A 22772-nucleotide genomic window follows, 5' to 3' on the forward strand; every position below is an offset into this window, starting at 1 on the left:
AATCACCCAAGACCTTGGGTACCTATCCTCTATGATCTACTTGCAAAACAAAGCACTTTTCACCAGATGTTACACCAGATATTTCAGTCTGCAGTGTTGATCGTCCCTCCATTATCAGAAAATATTTCAATAATTAAAATGAAATAGTTTTTTGAAAACAATGGAAATATACAGCAATGCTGTACCTGCAACATGAGAACTGGTCAATAACACATCGCTAGGATCATCTTAGGATGAATGTGAAGCTTTTGCTTGCTTTACCTCAATACTGCGGTGGTTTCCATTAAAAAATAAGTATTTGCCAAGGGCTAATTCACTGTGACCCTCAGACTAGAAAATAACTGCGATATCTCAAATAAGAGAGGGAGATAATCTTTGCAAATACCGATTTTTTTAATCATTCCCTTTTCTCATTTGAAATTCATAGGAATAGAAAATATTGGAAAGGACCTACATAAATGTACAGTTTGAGGAAGCTGGAAGAAGAGGAGTAGGATGAAGTCTTTTTTTGTTGCTCTGTTGACTGTCATTTCTGTCATCAGACTTTCCATCCTAGTTTCTCATGTTTCAAATTAGGGACAGTAAAACTAATACATCTCCATAAGCACTTTAAGAACTACAAATGTAAAGTGTTGTGTGGAATAAATGTTTTTATTATTAATCCAAAATCAAGTGCCTTTTTCAAGAAATTCTTCATTGTTGCTAGGTGACAACAGCATAGTCTGCTATCATATCATTTACAAAATGCAAGTTTTTGTAAGCAAAGAAATAAGAAGTTAAGGACATCATAAATCTTGTTCTGCCTACATAATAAACAAACATATTATTCACACGCACCAAAAAAGCATATTTCACTGTGTAACAGTCTTAAGTCTAATCTGTGGATTTGTTATTAAATGTTTTTTATGATGTCAATTTTGGCGCCTGGTTTTCCTGAAGTGATACTAAGTCACTTCTGTATTGCTCATATTCATTTTTCTGTTGGCATATCTTTGTAATTAGATTGAGATGCACTTTAACAAAGTATGCTATTTGTCATATTCACTTATAAATGCCTCTGGACTTTCCTGAAACTAAATGCAGAGTTACTTTCACTGTCTACTTGAGGCTGGAACGGACAACTAGGGTAGGTCCTTGCCTATATTCGGCTAGCTATTTAAGGAATGTACAGTCTTTGAATTGCACCAAAATTAAATGTCTAAAATGCCCTAAGCTGCATAGTGAAGGAATGCCACTATTTTAACCTTATATATATACAGGCGTTTACAACCGTTGCGTTCAGTTTATATGTGGACATTCCATCAGTGTTCGGAGGACAAGGAACTTTAGGCTCATTTAATGAAAAAATGTAAGGTTGATAAGGTCTATGTATCTTCCAGTTCATTGGCTTTTCAAAATATTCAGAATCTGTAAAACGTCTGTCAGATGAGGATGTTCTTTTACTAAAAACATCATCTGGATTAAAAAAAAAATCACATTATTTTTGTTTACTACTAAGGAGTTATATTCTTAAGGAATTGAGAAGGAATATTATGTTAGATAACTCTGCCAAACTATAAAATACCATTTAAAGTCTTCTAGTCACTTTGAGGAAAGATTTTGGACTTGAAAATGCATCACCTGAAAGAAACAGATCACCCCAAGAGTTTGTGAGCAACAGTAACTGATTTCACTGATGGCAACCCACTGTATGCAAGCAACTCTTCATAACTTCAGTCATTGCCTTGGTCTCTGAAAGCATTTGTGGATGACAGTGAGCCACCAGAGAATATATTCACCATCAGCCTTTTCTTCTGTCAGCTTCAATCACTGAGAATTGCGTCCAGTTTTCAAATAATGGAATTTAAAAAACATTTTACTATGCCTGTCCTTGAAAATTCTCTGTTGCAAGAGTCAATGTGAAAATCTACCTAATCAATGTAAATTGCCTTCGGCATTTATAAAGCACTTATCAATGCATCACTCTAACCCCGGTCTGAAAATGGAAGGGAAGAAAAACACACTAAAGACTGTTGCAAATAACAGAATATATTGTTGTCTTCTCCCAAACTTCCTCATTCTTATAGGAATTTTCTGGAAATTTAGCCTCGTAGCTTCCATACGGTCCTCTCAGTGTGAGAGAAAAGGCATAAATCAGCCTTAAACAAAAACCAGAGTTACAGTCCTAACTGCAGGGACTCTAATATTATTTCAGGTTGTTGCTCTTTAACATGGTTTTGTCTCCTTGAACTCATTAAAAAAAAAATCTATGCATTAACAACTTTATAAAGATCTGCATAGAGAGTTGCCCATGGTAGGAAAGAGAACTTTCTCCTTTTTCAGTGTACTTAAGACATGCAGATGAAATTTACTGAGTAAGAGAATGACTTAACTATAAGAACAGAGAAGTAACTCAGTGGTAAACAACCTCTCAGTCACTGTGGAAGTTGCCAAGGTGCCCAGCAACTTTATGAACAGCAGCGGTGGCCACATTAGTTGTTAGGTGCCCAATGAATTTGAATGAGACAAGAGAAACCCAGTCCTAAATCTGATGGTGCCTGGGGTCTCCTGGAGAGTCCCACACCAGCATTTGGGACTGTTTCTTTGACCTCTGGAGATGTCCAAAAGGACAGAGATGCTCATAGCTGAAGGAGGACCCATGGCATGGCTTGAACCGCTGCCCTGACCCATGAGACTTCTCTCCTGGAACGCGTTGACTCTCCCATGGAACAAGGAAATCACGTTATTTGTAAAAGTACTTATGTCTGTGATAAAAATGTTTTGGTATCTGAGTCCATTTAGTCTTAATTCATGACTTGTAAAAGTAAGCGCCAAAGAGTACTTCTATAGTAAGTAACAAAGAAAACCTCCCAAATAATTTTAAAAACAAAATATTTATGAGGTATATTAACATAATTTCTTATCTTGGTATCAAAAGTCATCTCCTAAAATGCAGTGTAAACCTCCTTGGATTCTGTAGAGGCACCTCAAAATTTGGTAGACAGCTTAAATTCTACGAGTTTTCAGAGCTATTTGCATTCTACCTACTTAAGTTTAAGAATTCCATTAGTTTTAATCCTTTTAAATTCTCTAAGACTTTCCTATAAGGAAAGATTTTGTAAGTGCAGTGAAATGTGAATTAGTAAGAAAGAGGACTGCACAAGAACATACAATTAAAATTCTAATTTAGAAATTTATTCCCTGGCATACCAGTTAGCAATAATTTAACCTTATTAATCTTTCAGATTTATATCCAGCAGGAAAATATAGACTGTTGCTGGGATTTTATGATCCTTTTTCATACAAAGGACCCTCTGGGTATAATACATACACTGGCACTGTAACTAATGTACAGGATATATCATTTTCAATTTGTGTGTAAAAAAAATTAAAGTTATTCTCCAGCAGTACTTATTTCCTCTCATGAAAATAGGTTTCCTGCTTTTGGAATATTTAACAAATGATCTTTATGTATGTGAGATTTTCATAAGTAATTCTCCCCATTTCGTTCACACTTTTCATTTTAACATAATATGTAATGAAAAGTTTTGTTCACAACTATCATACCTTGCACATTTTGAAGAAAGCAGTCAACTTGAGAAATACTCATGACTGTAATAAGTCTGTAAAACAATAAAAGGAGCCAATATAGGCTCCACTGAATACCAATTATTTCTGTGCTTTGGTAGGAATCTTCTGGGGAAATAGGAAAGACATTGATCAGCACATGGGCATTATCCATCCTTTTGTGTACAAAATTATCCATTTCATTATTCAGTAACTGTGCTATATCCTATCCTCCCTCCTGCATTATTTCAAAGTATGTAATTATATGTGTCAATTGTGCACTAAACCCGTAAAAAAAGGTACAGATTTAAAAAAAAGGTACAGATTTTCTTTACTTCTTAATGTGAATTCCTACTTACCAAGACACAGATATTTACAAAGAAAGCACACGATTCAAGTTTACATGAAGTGTACTGAATGTGCAGATAAAGGTCTTTCTTTTTAATAGATTCTAAGTTAATACATTCCCACCATTTCCAGAAGGACAGCATGTAAATAGGTCAAATAATAGGCACAAAAGGAAAATACTCAGCCTGACCACTGCAATATGGCTTGAATGAGTCCAAAAAAGAGAGGTACCTAAAGATACTGGATGAAGGCAGAGACATCATGAGTTAATGCAGGCATCCAAGCTGCCACTGCAAACATGGAATGATGACTTTTTCTTCTGTTAGTGAGGGGACAAAACTCACATTTTAATGAGGGCCTTTTTTCCCCCCATCTTCAAAAAACTGCCTTTCTTATCTCTAACACAGATGTCCAAAGTACTCAGAAATGCTAACTGACATGTGGATTCTAGAAAAAGGTTTTAGATACCTAGAGCACCTCTTTTGAGAACACTATTTCGGATCTTTTTGAGCGTAAAACTTAAGTGCTCAAAGCACTCAAATTAAAACTTAAGTTTTAATTCCAAAAGAAAATTTAATAGAAAATCTAAATATTGTTTTCTGGCTGTAGTCTATTTTTCTTCCTAAAGATTAGCACTATGATGTTTGATTTACTTTAAAAATAATAAAAGCTTGCCCCAGGGAATGGTTTCAAAGAGCTAATGAAATGTCATTAAATGAGAACATAATGATACAAAGTGCTGTGGAAAAAAAAAGTAGGCAAGAATTCTTTTTTTTTTTTTTAATTCTTACAGTAAAATAAGTGTTTGAAATTGGGTTAGGAATGGAAAGGAAAGGAAAGAGATGAAGAAATAAATGAAAAGAAGAAAAGACAACAGCTTTTTTTAACAACAGAAGAAGAAAGAAATATGCATTTCACTGAAGTAGTAACCTTTATGTTGTAGTCATTATAACTTTTTGATCACTCACGCTTTATGTAGTTACTGATAAGAAGAAGCCAGCTCATTCCCTATGTACTTTATGTAGTTCATAAAACAAGACTTAAGGCTTCCCAGAAATTCACTTTGAAGTAAATGGGAAATACAGCAAATTTCCATGGCAATAGGGCTTGATCAAAACTGTAGGCCAGGGCTCTACTATTTACATTTGAGTAACTATATTTTTTGAGTAAGTACTATTTCTTTAGTATCTGTGCATTTCTGACATTTGCTTGCTGAGGACTGTCTCTATGGAAAGCTCATCAACACCAACCTAGTAGGCACATAAGCTGAGTAGAAAGGTGGTTTCTTACATGTCTAGCTATGCTAGTAATATTTTACCTAATTTCACATGAATAAGTGATTATAAGTGAGATAGCCTGAGCTCAGAATATACCCAAACTCCCTAACTCTCTACATTATCAGCTGACCCAAGTGTAGGAAACATGCTAACATCTTAAAATCCTCTGTACAGACATGCTGTTTTTGATTTAGAACTGGTGTTGGGAAAAATCTGCAAACTGATAGAGTTCCTTGGAATTAAAAAAAAAAAAAGTGGAAAAAGGAAGCAAAGGAAAGAAAAGGTGAATTTGCAAAGTGAAGAAACCCTAAGCTGCAATGTACCTGCAGCTGATCCAACCTTTCAGAAGTGATAAAACACCCCTCAGAGCCTGCTCACTAAGTGAGCCTCAAGGGCTTTTATGAGTCTATCTAGGCCGCTCCAGTTAATATAGTTAGGATATAAGATAAGAAAGAAACAAAGCTCACATAATAAGATTTTAATTCTGCTAAGAGGAGACACTGACATCCTAATAAGCTACAAGATAAAAACCTGCATACACCGGCCTGCACAGATCTTCCACACACTATTGTTTTTCCCAGTGGATAAAACAGCACTTCTCAAGAGAAATAAGAGGACTATGGTAGATGAATGCAGACTAGGGCGTACTTTCAGAGTCCTTGAGAAGAAATGACACTCCTGCATTGTGGTGGGTCATTACCTTCTTCGTCCTTTTTTACAGGGAGTTGGGGGCCTCAATCAATGTCCACTTCAGTGTTCGCAAATACACTATTTGCTCATATATAAAGAATCATTTATTCCTTCTTCTAGGACTGATGTTGTGGCCCAGCATTTTCCTTGCCTCTAAACAAAAGGATCTCCTTCTATCTAAAGCTACGTGTCTACTCACCCATTTCCCTGGCTGGCATCCAGTTCCAGTGACTGTCACTGGCAGCACTATTCAGCCCAGGGCAGAGTGGCAGTGGTGACACTAGAGCTGCCCAAAAGCCCCAGAGCACTGGGAGTTCCTGCTGCTTCCTTACGTGAACCCCCTGTCTCCTGTCTCCACCTGTCCCCTTTTCCCAAGCATCCCTTCAGAGACTGCCTGTCCTGTGTCATCTCCTTGCAAAAAACATTTTCCATTTTGAACAGGAGGAGGAAAGCTTTGAAAAAATGATGTTGGTCCTCACAGTTCTTTACCTATCTCCTTCATAGACTTTGCTGCAAGTATAATGCAGAGATATTTAAGTATATGTAAAGATTATAAGCATAAAAACAAGTGCTAGGTGATGATTTTGATGCATGCTGCTATCTGCTGTTAATCTAAGCATTTCTGGCATCCTTGTTGCATACTAGTGGACAGCAGGGTTTCAATACAGCCTCAAAAATACTTGCTTTTTTGGATTATCCAATTCTGTTTTAATGTAATCATATTCCTCATGTTTGATAAAGAAAATTCAAAGAGCTGTTAGAAATCTTCTACTGACACTGACCATGTAAAATATAATGAAGATCTCTGACTATCCCCGTGAAAATTTCTCTTCTTCCTCCATTTTGGATACCACACACAGAGAATCCATTCAGAAAATATACTCTGCAAGTGAAATCAGTATTGGACTAACAGAAAAAAAAATATCCAGCAACAGTAGTGGTGATGGCAGTTTAAGTCTCTCGGTTACTACAGGACAGATGTGCAGCAAGCATATCCTTTTCTCCTCTAGTTTCTCCATCTACTTTGCTATGTGCAAGTAACAGCATGGTTTAGGAAAATAATGAGTTTAACACAACAGAAAGAAAAAAAAAAAAGAAAAAAGGGGGAGAAAAGTGCCCTTGATTCAATCACGAAGACATGAACATGAGTTGTTTATGGAGTAAAGGGGCTAACTGTGTGGCTGAAATGACAAGCTCCATTTTATAATGCTGCCAGATTAAGAGATCCGGCAAGAAACCTGACAAACAAATACAGGGTCAGTCACAGAAAAAAAAATAAAGAAAAAAAAGTGCAAAACATCCATACTCTGAGTCTCAAGAAAAGGAATAACAATTGTTCTGTACTTATATCACACCCATGACATTATGCTATGGATTTTTTTTTCTAAAGAAGGACTCCTACAAACATGTCACCTAGCTAGTCTTTTGTTCAGTCCTGATCTTCCTTAGTATCAAAACAGTTCTTCAGTAATGAACACTGAGATTTAATGACTTCATGTATAATTTTTTTTTTTTTGCAATCTGCTTCTTCATTTTCTCTTTTGCATAAACGGAGCAAAATACAGCAATTTATCAGCTCTCCACGGACATTTCAAGATTTATATACATTGCAGCTCTACATTTTTATTCTGCATTTCCTTTCATTAGAACACTGCACTCAAGCTAGATTAATTGAGGCAAGCCAACATTATAAAAGCTCTGCTGAATAGCAGCAGATGCCTTTATTCTCTGCATCCCTCCATAAAACAAAACTTCTAAAAAATTGAGTCTCTATATAAATATTTCCCTTATAAGACAATACAAAGATCCCAGGCATCTGTCTCTCATTAAACCAATTACTAGCCATTTAAAATAATCTATAAAGTCCCTATTTATCAGATTTCTTATTAATAAAAGCATTGTTAGACTCTGTAGGCCAAATTCTGCCAGGGAAACCAGAGAAAACCATGAAGAGCGAGTTAGATTGACAAGAGTGTCTTGGCGCTGGAGCACCGCAGCGCTGACACTTGGTGGAAGTCCCAGCTTTAGTGATGAGCATGCGACAACCGGAGAGGACTTACTGCTATGAGGTCCAGAGATGTGAGTTCACCAGGGACTAGCCTTGCCAGCTGGAGCTGGGGAGAGCATGGGCTATGAGCAAGCCTCTGCTAGGGCTGCCAGCATCAAATTTTAGGCAACAAGGAAGCATCTGCTTCTATTGAGGGCCTTCAGAAGTGGCTAGTTCTCTTGGAACTGGGTACTGAGTCCCCATTTGTCATTTTAATGTTGAAGACAGCAGTCATTTCAGTACAGATCTGGCTGATGATTATGACACCCTCCTGATACAGTGATTCACAGGATACAGACATGCTCTTTTTAAAGGTTTCAGACTTGATTTCAGACTAAATTTAGGATTCACATTGAGTTGCATCAAAACCCAGAAACGGTCTGCCTAAGAAAAGTTGCAAGAAATGATTTGTCTTTCAAAATGAAATATGTTTCTGGGACGCTGGGGTGGCTCGGTAAACTGATTCAGGCTCAGTGAACCTGGAATTCATGTTTTTGGCCATCCTTGCGGTGTCCCACTGCTAACAGCATTTAAGGTACTAAGAAAAAACATTCAGCAGCCTTAGGCTGCCGGGCTTGGTGCAAGTCTGTCCTGTAACATGGTGGTGGGTGCACTAGCTCCCTGCTTAGCCCTAAGTCAGCCTCTAAGTTGAGGCTTAGTTCCATAAGATATCTGTTTAAAAGTATATTCAAAATAAGCACGGATTGCTTTTATTTTATTGAGTGGCGGGATTTGCAAATTGTCATTCTCACTATTTTCACTGCAGTGATTATAGCTGGCATCTGAATGTACCATGTCAGTAAAATAAAAGTATTTGATTTGACACCAACATGAATTTTGGCACAAACCAAGGTAGTTCCTCTGTCTTTCATTAGAAGATGCATAAACTTTTCCAGGCGTGGGCAGAACTGCATGATGAAGCGAGTACTTTATTGTTTTAAGCATGTGCATCTTCATCTTTATAAAATGTGGTCTCTATTATACTCCATCATAATTTTTTTTTCCTTTTTCGGAGGAAGTAGAGAGAAAAGCAACCTTTTTTTCCCCCCTCGCTTTTATTACTGCCTTCTAACCTTGAGTACTTCGGCATACGGCTCCTCAAGTCTACAACAGTCATGTGGATAGCAACATTTGAATCTTTTATGACACTATAAAAAATCATAGTACTATTAAATTTCTGGATCTGTCAGTCAGATTCCAGGAACTCCAGGCTTGTTATTCTCCTGCAGAAGTGGGGACCTAGGACACATCAACAGGTGACCTTATGCTCCCTCAATCCTGGAGATGCGGAATTCCCTATCCTAATGTAACCCCTTCGCACATCTGTTTCCACACTGCCCCCAAAATCAGCACATCTGCTGAAGTGTTTTCTGGGAGGAAACAAAAGAGTGTTGCCAGCTGATGGGAGCTGATGGGACCACCTCCTGCTCCACACTCTTCTGTGTGTTAGATGGCCTTGGCAGTGCATGGGTAAAGAAGAAGCAGGTCAGGGAAGGGCAGGACCATGCGGGGAAACAGAAAAACTATAGCACGATCTTTTTGAAATCACTCAAGCTGAAGGTACCTGTGGTATGAACAATTATCTATCACCGTTACAGCTTATCTCAGTGTTTTTAACTATGCGTGCGATGGCTGCGGGACTACAAATATTTTCACCTCATCCACCTATGGTGGTCAACAGATGAGAACTGGGGTCTCCACACCTAGAAGGGGATGAGCAACAGGCAAAGTCCTCCCTGTGAGGAATGCTCCTACTCAGTAAGTACAAGCAGAACTCTGCCCATACGTAGCTAGAAAGATCCAACGTTTCCTAGTTTCCCTGGTTCTCTGGCCCTTGGATTAGGGCTAAAAAGATCTAGCTTGATTCTTTTTAAAGATATTCAAGGCAATTCCACTGAAGCATATTTGTGATAAAAGAAAATTATGTTGTTGTCTTCCCAGTGAGGCCACTTCTAGCTCAGCAATGGAACAAATCAATTTACAGGAAAATGATAGTTTTGAGAAGAAAAGATGGCACAAAAAAAGTAGTAAATCCATAGACTCAGTTGACGAGAAACCAAAAAGTAATCCACAAAGCAGTTAAACTTTATAGAAGCCCTGAATGCTGCAGACAGCATGACCATTTTTAGTTTTGTACGCCAGAAGATACACGTGCTTAGTAAATAGCAGTAAAACAAACACAAATGCTGTGCAAAGAACTGACAAATAGAGGGGAAATACATCAATCTCTAACAAAATCTACAATTAAACATACAAAAAAGTATGTATAATTTACACGACTTGTTCTTGAATGTAAATATTTTTGGATGTTCTACCTGCTGTCAGTTCTATGGACTTGATTCACAATGCAACCATCAAGAAGTAAAATTCAAGATGGTGATGTTGTAAAAGAAGAGACAATGAAAAACTCTGTTGTAAAATTGAAATGTGTATAAAATGACTAGCAAGGCAGCGAGACATTCAACTTGCTTAGATTTGAAGAGTCTGTCCCAGAACAAGATCAAACAAACACTTTTCAGTGGTTTGGAAACTCATCCTGTTTAATTTCGAAGTTCATACAACTGCTCCCTTTTGCTTTCCAAACGGCAAGAAGTGCCTATACCAGACTTTAATGTCGTTATTTCTATAAACTGGAAGTTGAGACACTTACTTGAAAGGGTCTAATTAATGTAAACAAGATTATTTGCAGAACAAAGATAAATTAAAAAAGAAAAAAACAAAAAACAAAATTGCTCAGCATTTCACTCTAGCATTAGGACTTTGCATAGCAGTTCCATTCATTTTAAATGTAAAACATTCCTGGTTTACAAATGTAAACTAACCATATTTCTTTCTTTCTCTTTCCAAAACATTGTCCTGAATTTTGTAGTCCAATAATGAGACAGTAAATCATGAGAAGAGTGGCTAAAGTAAAAGAACTAAAACAGGAGGCTAGCTAACTTCAAGAAGTCTTCATTTTCTTTATAAATTAAAGTGGTTAGGCCTATAACATTGCCCAGTGATATGTGAAAAAAACCCATTATTTCACATCACACTTTTTGCAGAAGCACTGATTTATCTTCCTCTTTTCTACATCTGTTAACAGGCACACCGGGTCAAACCAGAGGTCCACACAGCCCATTATTTTTCTCTGTGACAGCAACTAGTGGCAGATGTTCACGAGAAAGCATGAGGAATAGAGCAAATAGAGGGTGAGCCTTCCCCCAGCACACTCCCCGAGCTTCTGGCAATCAGTGGCTTTCCCATGCAGCCTCTTCCTCAGCCAGGGACTGCACACAGCCGTTGTGTTTAATAATGAATTTGTCTAGCCATTTTTGAACACATTTATAATTTTGGCTTCCCAGCATCTTGCGGCAATGAGCTCCACAAGGTAATTATGTGCTGTGTGGAAAAATATTTCCTTTTGTTCGCTTTAAACCTGCTGCTTAATAGCTTTGTTGGGTGCTCCTGATTTCCTATGTTATAAGAAATAATGAATAATTGTTGTTAGCATTAAAGAGGTAACACTGATCTTATGGCTTAGAATATCCTAAGGGGATATTAGAGCGGCCAGGAATGAGGGATATTTCACCATCCTGGACACAATATAAAGACTCGGTATGGGAGCTGATAAGGTGGTTCTGAGCCTCTCTAAGGATTTCCTTACTCCTAGAAGCCATAGGTAGTTTCTTATGGCAACTTTGCAGAAGCTCTGTACTGGCACTACTATGTAGGACAGAAAAGCTAGACTTGAAGTGTGAGTGGCTGAAGGAGCAAAATCACAAAAATAAAACACTTAGTTATATGATAGTTATTATTTGTCCAACTTGACCAGCAGCACCCACAACAAATAGAAACAGCTGCATATAAAAATCAAAGCTAAGCGAGCAAAAGCTCAGCTGGCATCAGAACCAAACGCAGAGAACAACGTTCTGAAATATCCTCCATGCAAACAATGCACCAAACCATCCTGCTAGTGAATAATGGCTGGCAGTGCTTGGAAGAGCAATATTAGTATTACAATGAACAGAAAAACTCTTGTATGTGCTCCCTCTCAACAACAAAAACTACGTGTCTCAGCTTGACAGTCATACTTCAATCTTGGAAGGCCATAAAAGGCTAAAAAGAGTTTTTCACTATAAGTTATTCCCCATTTATTTAAGTCTGTTTCTTTCCTAACCATTCACGTGGGGTCAGAGGCAGTTGCTTTTAATACTCTTACCTGAGTAAGAGATACAGGATCTGGCCCTCCCTCTTCAGCATTTGCTATGTCATCCTGGAATTTTGTTGCTGACGTGTCATCATTCTTGGCAAGGACAAGCACAAGGGTCACTCATATGTAGTTGTTTCCTATAAACAATCTAAATGCCAATAGTTTCTAATGTTGAAACTCAAAGCTCTGCAATACAGCCAAGCATTTTAAGCATCAACGGCCAAGTATTCCTGTTGCCTTCACATGGATTAATCCCATGCTTAAACTTTATGCTTAATTCAGGATCCTACAGTGCACTTGGAGGAAGCTCCTTTCATCCCAGGGCAATTAGGAGGTATTCACAAGGGAAACTTCCTGGAGCTGTTGAGGGAAGGCAAAGACAAAACCCTGTAATTCTTCTAAAAAGAGGACAGTTTTCTGCCTCCTGTATGTGCTGGCTTGGATGGCAATAGGACAGCCATGGAGACATCGGCCTCTGAATAGTCTGATCCTGCTCATCAAGGAAGGCCCTTACTGCTTTCACCTCCCTTTGGCATGTGATGTAAGCATGGAAGGTCTCTCTGCTGAGACCCAGAGTCTCCTGTCCCTAAAACAGCTTCTTTTCTGCTACATATTTTCTTGCTGTTATTGCTGCACAGGTAGGAACCACTCACTCTGCTGTGCAGAAGTGTCCGTATTATGAAATTTCATCAGTCTTGAATGGAATCTGAAACCCAGCGACTCCAGCAACTTTTTCATGGTTGATGCTGCTCTCATCGCATCATTTCTGACTGCCCGTACTTACAAAATCCCCCAAACTGATCTGCTGTTCTCTGCCCACCTCCTGGTCTGCTCTACTTCCACGGCCACTCCAGTTTTCCCACCAGATTCTTGCCTAGGGGGCAATTTCACCCCACAGTTGTCCTCTTTGCCACCTGTATAAAACGAGTTATTTGTCCCCCTTCCCTTTTCCTGGCTGGCCAACTTGCCTGCATCTTCTCACCGCTGCTTGGCAGGCTACGTCCCCTTGTCTCCAGCAGCTGAGAAGCCAGCACTACCTTTAAGTGCTAAATAAAATGATGGTGAGAGAGCCGAGCGGCTGGGGAAGAGCAATAGCCCCACGACCTTCTGCACAGGGACGCTGCTGAGATGCCACCATGGTACGTAATTCAGCAAGCAGCTAAATTGCATTGAGACATGGTGGAGAAGGAGACAAGAAAGCAGGAGAGAAAGGTGACCTGCCCGCCTGCTCCTCGGCCCAGCTACATCCCACGGCAGTTTCGGAGGGCTTTAACTTTCCCACAGAACTTCCCGTGGAGAAGTTCATCAAATCAGTGTGTAGCAATGGAAAAGACTGATTATTCGCTCTGTTAACAGGATGCTTACTAAAGTGTTTTGAGGAAAAGTGTAAGAACAAGCTGGTGTCCCAGCTAGAAAAGTGCTTTAAAAGACACACCAAGCCACAGGCTACGTACGAATGCAAATACTTATTTCCTGAAAAATTTAGAAGAGCTGTTTTAACTCATTTAAAACAAATGCATTATAGAAAATGTATGCATAGTTTAGGTATGCTGTGGATAAACGGCTGCTAAATTAAAACTACTAATGGCTAATTTATGCTAATTTGATTTGAAAAGTGTTCCTCTCACTTTATAAACAGCCAAGAATAATGTTCTGGTCATGAAACCAGGAATGGACTAAAATGCCTAATTATTTGTAGTGAAAAAATGCAATCCATAGAAAATACATGGAGTGTATTTATAATTAATAAAGAATAGATTATAATTACATTTAACATCATTTGCATAATTTAAAATGGAATAACTACGTGACTGATTTTTTATGTCTCTTTAAAGGGCACTAATAAAATATGAAGGAGGTAAAAAGGTTTATAGGAGTAGAAAGTAATGAATAATATCTTGAGCATTAAAGCACAATATTTTATTCTGTGCACCTAAATTGGACCAATTCATTTTTGCAGGTACAACGGGAAAAGTATAGTACATCAGCAGTTTTCAAAAGTAAATAATACGTTAACTGAAGAAGAGATTACGGATTCTGATCAAATATTAAATGCCTTATCTGAATAATTAAGAAGTCCGTGCGGTGCAAATATACAGCATACATAGCCTCAGTGTTTCAAAAACTTTTCTTTCTTTCAAATCATACTTGTCACTAGCATTTGGAAAGTTTAACCTACCACCTTCGAGTTGTGAGCAATAAAGCCATTTATTCAGGATACTCATGTTAAGATTGCAATTAAGCTCAGTGGCCTCATTCAGTTTTCTAGAGTGGTGTTCAGTAGCCCATAATGAGGCATAGGTGGGCTAAATTTGAAGCCAAACCCCATCATCAAAAGGTCTCTACAGAGGATGGATTTGATAATAGCAACACTGCTCAGCAAAAATGAAATGTTCGATGGATAATCAGAGGAAAAGTATTTGGAGAACTCCGCCTAGAACAGACTGACTGTTGCTCAACCCATGGCTTCCCAAAGGGGAAACCAGTCAGACTATAAAGTCAGATTTCACATGCTGAACTAGCCCTGTGACCTTTGTATATCAAAAAGTAATCATATACATCTTTGTACATCAAACCACTTGAGGAAGCAGTAAGGTTGAACAAGTTAACTTTTTTCACACACATATGAATATATATATATATATATATTTGTACAAAACTCCTGTACTAAATACTTGGAGTTACCAGACGCGGATGCTAGATTTCAAAAACTCTACTTGGTGACAAGTTGACAATAATCAGTGAAATCCTGGAAGCTACTTGGTCTATTGTTCCTATTGACACTGTATATGCCCCAAATCTTCCCAGAAGAAATTAAAGAAGATTTTGCAATGTCTTCAGAGAATAAAGGGTCCTACTAATGGATATAGGTCAGGAGAAAGGGGAGCAAAATTAAGGACTGTTTGGAAGGAATTGTTTCTCCCAAGATGGGAGAAAGAAACTTGCTACTACAGATTTTGTCTTCATGCAAAATGCTGTTATTACTAATAATGCAAATTACCTATTAGGAAAGATAGCTTCTGGCTTTGGGTGACTTTATTTGCTACTATTTGGTATTAATTTGTATTTTAGTACCTTTGTGTTCCTGAACCAAACCAGATTTTGTGGACAAAGCAGGTGCCCAGTTCTACTATTGCTTTTGACCTCCCCAGACCAGACGTCCCCAGTGCCAAGGCCTCCACTGTCCACGAGCCTGTGAGAAGCCCTGCGGGAACAGGGGAATACCTGCATCACATAGGAGGTTTTGTATCACCATAAGCCATAGCTCTCTTTTATTTTGTATGTGAGGGATCATTTGTGCTGCCTATAACGAGACTGCTGCAACTTCTAAATACTTAAGATGAGATTGTAAAGATTCATCATTGGTGGGTCTCATTTTAATAGAAGAGATGCTACAAGAACAATAGCAATGATTTTTAAAGATGAACATTTCCTACATTTTTCAGCACCTCTCCTTCTCTGCAGAGTTCCAAACCAGCCTGGATGCCAGTCTGTGCCACGTGCTCTAGGTGACCCTGTGTGTGCAGGAGGGTTGGACTAGATGACCTCTAGAGGTCCCTTCCAACCCCAACCATTCTGTGATTCTGTGATTTTCACAAGACAGCTTCCCATCATTTTTATTTTTTACTCATTTACATTTCTTTTGTCATGTTTCCAACCTCTGAAGAGTTTAAAATTAAAATTAAAAATAAGAGAAAAAAAGCAGAAGAGCAAGCAGTTGCCTGCTCTCAGTTCTGAAGGATATAGATGTTGTCCTTAGCCTATTTGCGCTGTTCACTAAAGGCTCCATTCCCACCCAATGTTTCAGGGTCTTTTTGCTTTCTTAGTAATTTGTGTCTTGTGGGATAGAGAATAATTTGCCCTGATTGTGGTAGACTGTCTCAGCTGGTGCTGTAGAATAGAAAATAAAACGAGGAAAAAGGCATGATAAAAATGTACAGGTTGGAGGTGAAACAGGTTGCTGTCACAATGAACATATGTAGAAAAAGCAGCGCCAGCTGGGTCTTGTCAGTGCCTGTGTCAACCCAACATCAACAAAATGCTTATTTTTTTCCTACTATTTTCAAGATTTCCAAGCCTGACCCCAGAAGCCCTGCACTTTTAGAAAGAAGTGTTGTTTGGCAGCGTATTCGTCTGCCACCGAGAACCAAACAGAAAGAAAAGCCATGTGCAGAGGAGCATCTTCCAGTCACAGGATCCTGCATTTGTATGAAAGTAGAAAGTGGGAACTGTATCAGACTTCTGTCCTATGCCAGCCATTTATCTAACAGTGGCCTGAAGAAAATGAAACCTCAAGTCGGCAAGTCTGGTAATCTTCTCCTGATAAGCTTCCTCCTTGCCTGCAGCACCTTCTGTCCTGAAGACTGAGATCTGCGATTCTGCTGTTTCTAAAGAGCTTTTCTCTTTTTTTGGTTCTTAAGGCCATTTCTAATTTACCCCAGATACTTCACTGGCCGACACTACCCTGCGTGGGAAGTGATTTGCTTTTATTGACTGTCAGCACATCTATCTGTGTATCTTGGCAAGTTCTCTTTCAATGAATATGTTTCTATGAAGGCAGGATTTCTTTCATGCCCCCATTTATCCTCAGTGCTCACCTCCAAATTCTCATCAAATTGTTCATTTCTTTTTTACGATCACCTTTGACCACAATCCCCCAAGGTGCAAATGAACGCTGACCAGGACCAGATAACCTGTTTTAAAATACTGCTGCCAATCTATAATTGGTGCTAAGAAGTGCTAAAAAAATGAATTGGTTAACATACATTAGATAATATATTTCGTGTTCCTGACCTTGATAGGCCCTCTGAGCCTGTATCCACATAGCGATCCATCTATTTAACTGCAGTGATTTAGAGATTACATTGGTGCAACCTCTCAGAGTGCATGCCATACAGCATAAAAGGGGCATAATCAGTGCAATTTATCCTGACAGCAGATAACTTCGCCCTACGAGGAACAGCACTGCTATCATGCTACCAGCATGAAATCATTCCCTGGCTAAACAGTTAAACTGCCACAAAACTTTGGGAAGAGAAATGTGGGACAGGGAGGAGAGTGAAGAAGAAGAGCGGGAGAAAAGGCCTTAAAGTTTAAGCCACATGGAAGAACCTTTTTGTAAACTCTGTTGTTGATGGAGCCCCATTAGTGATAGGGAGCAAGGCAGAGCTGAGGAGGATGCCATTTGCACATCCTGGCTTTTCTAAGGAACCTCTGGTTTTGAAATAATGGAAGTGCAAAACTCCCTGGCATGGAACGTAATGCAAAATTGATTTTCTGAAGCTTTAGCTACACCAGATAGACCTTGTTTAATTAAAGGTGTGTTTTTAAATCAATTCAGTTAAACCAGTCCAAGCTCCTGCGTGGACACTCCGGAATCGATTTGAGACTGTCTTATGTCAACGAAGCTTAATTTGGCAAAGAATCAATTTACACTAAATAGGCACAAATTTTTGTTGATTCAAAGATCCAAAAATAGAGTTTAAATCAATCCTATTTAAAATAGTAATATTTTGATGAATTTCTCTGTTTCTACCCTAAGCTTTGCTGCGTTCCAGGAGCCTGGTCCATCTCTTAAGGAAGGAGGTGAACTTGTTCTTTTACAGCGATGCACACAAGCCTTTTCACAGACATAAAACTTTGTGAAAGACACCCTCTAAGCGCAAAGCACTGTGAAACTAGGAAGTCTAAAAGTAAAAGATGGTATAAGGAAAGTAAAAAAAAGGATGAATAGATCACTTCTACTCTCCTTCGCTTTTTATTTTTGTAATGCAGAAAGGAGATGAGTGTATTAGTGATCCTGCTTGATCCATACCAGCTCTCTCATCCTTTCAAACTGGGGGGCATATGAAATGATGCACAATTAGTGTTGGGTGCCTGTGAAATCAGGCCAAGGTTACTCTGTCAGTCTCACATCGCTTGGGCCAGGCCACAAGTCTTTCTTTTCTTAAGGGTGCGGTGGGAGATCAAAAAGGATTTTAAAGATCTGCTGTGGCCTAGCTGTGTGGAAATTTCCCTGAGTTTAAAGCTGCCTGTGCAATCCCTTACAATCATTCACACTCCACTAGACCATAAATGGAGGTTCACATTTGAGTCCACAGCTTACAAAAGTGTATCCATGTTATTTCCACACTTGAGAAGCACATGGGAAAATGGGCAGTTAAGGTGTTATTGATGTGCTGCTAAGGACTTGCCAGTATTTGCTCTCATTCCACTGACACAGATAGACATAAAATCAAAATCTGTACAGCTTTATTTAAGATTCAGAGCCTGATCCTGCCTTGGAAAACAGGGATCTTCCCTCAAAGCATCGTAGGAACAGTGCCAGACTGTGGGATGCTTCCCTGCTAATGCTCAGCCAAAACTTTCTGAAATAACGTGTCAAACACTCTCAGATCCTGAGAGAAAAAGAATAAAAGGGCACAATCCTGCCTGAATATGATGTTCTCTCAGACATCGTTATGCTGAGAGCTGAGGATACTCAGTATCTCAAGGGGTATTCACCCTGCAGAGCTGAGCAACGAGTGATTAAGTACCAGCCTGTCCTTGTTTACAGATGGTTTCTCAACATCCTCCCTTCATTTTGGTTGTTAAAAAACTTCTGCATGAAGCCACTAAGTCTTAAAACTACACAGGTGTGCTTAGATTGTGTGCTGCAGCCCTAATTATTCTGAATTGTGGTGCCAGTTATTATGTTTTATTTTAAAGCACTTATAACTATGCAAGGCAGCAAGTGCTTTGTATCCTTTCACTCCTCCGAAGTGCTGCTACCAGGTAATGCGCTACTTCACTTTCTGTTCCCTTCAACAGATTTATTTTCAGAGTGAATCCTGTGTGAATTTCTTTGGAATCAAACTGTTTCCCTGGTGAGACTATGTAGTCCTGCTGTCTTGTTATGGCAAAAATCATCTATGAAACTTCATTCAAAACAAATCCCCTGCCAAACTATTTCTTCCTTTTCATTTGGACAGTTATCCTTCTGGTAATTTATGAGGAAAAAAGCTCTTCCACTGCCTAGTCCAACCTTGCAATGAGGAAAGTATCAGTGTGACAGCAAGGTAAACAAAGAGATCCTCAATCTTAACAATGTTAAAATATATTGGGCAGCTTTTCCTTGCATTTAGAGGAAAAACAGCAAGACTGAAGTAGTTCAACAGGAAAAAAAAAAAAAAAAACACTCCAAGACATGCAAGACATGGTTTGTTATGGCTCACTCTGATTATAAACAATTGCTATATATAAAGAGAAGTTTCTCAGATGCAGCTGCAATATTTTCAGTTCTATTTCCCTGCTATTCCTACTACACTCCACCCTGATGTATTGCAACTACTGGCATTAGTCATGACTACACCTACTGTCTCTAATGGGCTGCCATTCATCAGCTTGGTAAGCTTCAAATTAAGTGATTTTCCTGGAAATTGTTTCTCAGCAGCATCATTTGATCCGCTGCAGTTAAAAAGCCATGTCAGTGGTTCCATTATAAATTCCATTTTACAGTTGTCGTCGTCATCGTCGTCTTTTTTCTTGTAAGTTAATTGTTAATTGTAGCTTTCCTCTAGGCTTAATGCTGGAATAAAGGGTTTTGGCTGATGAACAAATCTTTTCCAAAGACAAGAATTTTCAATTCTATCATTTTTAAATAACTGTCATAAAAAAATCACAGGAACAAACTTGTTTAAGTCAGCTGCACAAATGAAAGCTGACAAGTGATTAGTTCCTTCTGGGAATTAATTGTTTTCCACATTTTGGGGAAGAAACTGCCAGCAGTAACTTAGGAAGAGGCCTGAAGCATGGGCTTTGAAAGTCTAATACAACAAATACCAGTTTAAACAATGACATATTTAGGAGATTCTTTTAACACGGAGCTGGCATGACGAAGCAGTGTAAACTCCCAAGAGCCACTGTCTCTTCTCAAATGCAAGCGCCCTGAACACTTGTACACTGTCCTAATAACGACTTCACCAGCTAAAGGGCCTCCAATGGTGAATACATTAGTCCAGATCTTTAAAACTCAACCTTGATACATTGAGCCTCTAGGGCAGTGCAGACTTGTGCATGCCCAGAACAGAAATTGTTGCTTGCTCTACAGGTTGGAAGCCATTTAAGGACTTTTGTAGGCTGTTCCTCTTCCTTCCCCCTTCAATCAGATGAAAGAATGAGCAGTGATCTTTCTTGTTGACTTCTGCTTCAAGAAGACAGAATTAAAATTGCATTTGTATTTTCTTTTCACTGGCTGTGTTAAGAGTCACCAGAACAAGACCCAATTATCCTGGTTTCTCTCATTTCTCACATCCTGTTTTTCACAGAAAGGTTACTCAGGACTGTGGTCTGGGTGGGAGATGCAGTACAATTCGGACAGGTCCCTCAACTGGATAAATAGATGCTAGAGCATACGGATGCAAATTTAGCTTCTGTCAGATGTAGCTTTCTTCTGGAACTGGAGAGATGGGCTGCTGGTGATCTTTATCTGCCTCCTGGGCCACATGGTATGATACAAATATGTTTTTCTTTTTGTCTAGTCACATTATCTGGGATCACAATCCATTTTATGTATTAAAAGTTAACAGGGTATTTTTGAGCTTCCAATCATACACATCAAACCCTACAAGTTCTTATGCAGTGCATCTTCCTACCTAAGCAACCAAAAATCATCCCATGAGTTCTCACATGCTCCTAAGAAATTCCAGAAAATTAATAGTCCAACCCTGTGCACTAACCCTATGTATTTTTGTATTTTTATGCTACTTGGGTTTTAGTTTCAAACATATTGAGCTATAATCTTGCAGGAAACTACTCACTACAGATATCCTACCCATATCCTTGTATGTGAGAACTACCTACATGAATAAACCCTTTAAACTCAGAGCTAAAAGAGAGAGAGAAAAGGACATTTATTTCCAAGGAAGACAGGAACTTTAGCCCCATGTACCGCACTCCTATAGTCTTTACGAGGGTGTAATGGACATGGCATTTAAAACAAGAAGATGATAACAGGAAGGAACAGGTCACGGTAGCATGAAATGAAGAAACAGAAGTTGGAGCAAGCAAAGAAAAAAGTGAAAAGCTGTAAGTATATATGAAAAATAATGATTAGGAATAGCCTCCAGCTAATGTGAAAATGTGGAGGCACCACAGGATAGGTTTATAGCCCTATGGGGCTCTCTGAAGGGTTGCATACTTCTTCTGCATGGTGAATGCTATTATTCCAAGTAACTCTGCTTGCAAAACTTTGTTTTTCAAACCAATATGTATCATGTAACCAGGCAACTGTGATTAGACAATCTGTGATGAAACACGGGGGAAAAAAGGCTGGATATTTCAGTAGTATAGCAAGATCAAGGAGAAAGGTTTTTCAAGGAGCTGCTTTTTTAATATATGGCATTATGCAATTAGAATTAGGCAAAGATTTCCCAGAAAGGTTTTTACTTCCAGCTCCCCATCCTGGCTTGTTAATATTAGAGCCTTTGCTCACTCTAGAGATGATCCTTTCCATTTGGTGTCATCCTTCACAGGGCTACTAGTTTACTGGATCAAGTCATTATTTTTCCTGCTCTGTGGTACAGGTAGCAGATAGATAGATAAAGCCAGGAGCACAGGAAACATAATAATGAGATCATTAGACTGGACACTCACTTCATATTCCTCTTTGAATCCGTAGCCTTCTGCACACTTCATCTGGGTGATGTGCTGCAGTAAGTCAGCTACCCGGATGGCTGGATGAAGCTGTCCAGTCTGGTAGGGTACATCCACTGGATCTCGTTTTTTGTAAGTATGGGACTGGACCAGGCTGCTTGTGTCACTGACCATCGTGTGGGTTTCATCTAGGAAAAGAACATCTCATAATGTACTAGCTCATCTGCACTTATTTATTAATGTAAATATAAAATACACAGATTTCTAGAGGAATGACAGAAATCTGACATCTTCAGTATTGCTTCGGTCTGTGAAGACTATGTCAGATAAAGGTAAATCCATGGAACAGTTTACACAGGGAAATTGCAAGACTGATTGGAATGAGGCAAAGTCCATGGTTCTACAATGGAAGCATTGCAGAGCAGTCCAAACTATAACATTGCTTTAAATAACACTAGCTGATTATAAACAAGCTCTAAATCAGGCATGTGCTTCTAAACTACATAGAAGTTTCATTCTGAAACTTCATCAAGTCCCATGGGGTGAAAGGGGACTTGTATTCTTCTTAGATTAGTGAACTGCTATATTTTATGCTGTAAATTTAGAGCAAATGTTTGTAGTGAGCAAAATAAAAAGACACACAAAATGGCTTATGGTTTCATCAAGCTAGGACTGCAATGGAAATGGAGATCTGATACAACATCTGAAAACAAACTACAGGAGGACAAATGCAAACGGTCATCTGCTCAGGAAGGATGTGCTGACTGGCTGCTGAACATGCGTTAGGACCAGGGTCTAGGATGAGCCACCACTGTAGGCATGGAATGTTTAATGTGAACTAACATGCAAGCCAACAAACAAGAGAACCCAGTGGGTTGGTTCAGATTTGTACGAGACACATACTCTCCCAACCCTCCACATCTCTTCCGTGGGGCAAATGGGCAACTTACCATTGATTGGCACTTTTAAGAAGATACATATCAGGAGAAAAAAAGAGGAGGAGAAAAAGGAAACAGGGCATAAGCAACAGTACTACATT

At 38.9% G+C, this 22772-nt stretch overlaps 1 protein-coding gene across 1 annotated transcript in view; it reads right to left on the bottom strand.

Annotated features, from left to right (window-relative positions):
• Positions 1-22772, bottom strand: part of PTPRM (protein tyrosine phosphatase receptor type M) — a 423056-nt gene that overhangs the window by 60997 nt on the left and 339287 nt on the right. The window contains exons 20-21 of the mRNA XM_088524079.1: positions 22684-22695; positions 21734-21921 (exon numbers count right to left, since the gene is read on the bottom strand). Of these exons, the coding sequence (XP_088380205.1) occupies positions 21734-21921; positions 22684-22695 (200 nt within the window). The remainder of the gene's footprint in view (positions 1-21733; positions 21922-22683; positions 22696-22772) is intronic.

Source organism: Tinamus guttatus, unplaced genomic scaffold (genome assembly GCF_059628265.1).
Source record: "Tinamus guttatus ecotype Peru unplaced genomic scaffold, ASM5962826v1 Tinamus_guttatus_pri_ptg000203l, whole genome shotgun sequence".
Taxonomy (NCBI): Eukaryota; Metazoa; Chordata; class Aves; order Tinamiformes; family Tinamidae; genus Tinamus; species Tinamus guttatus.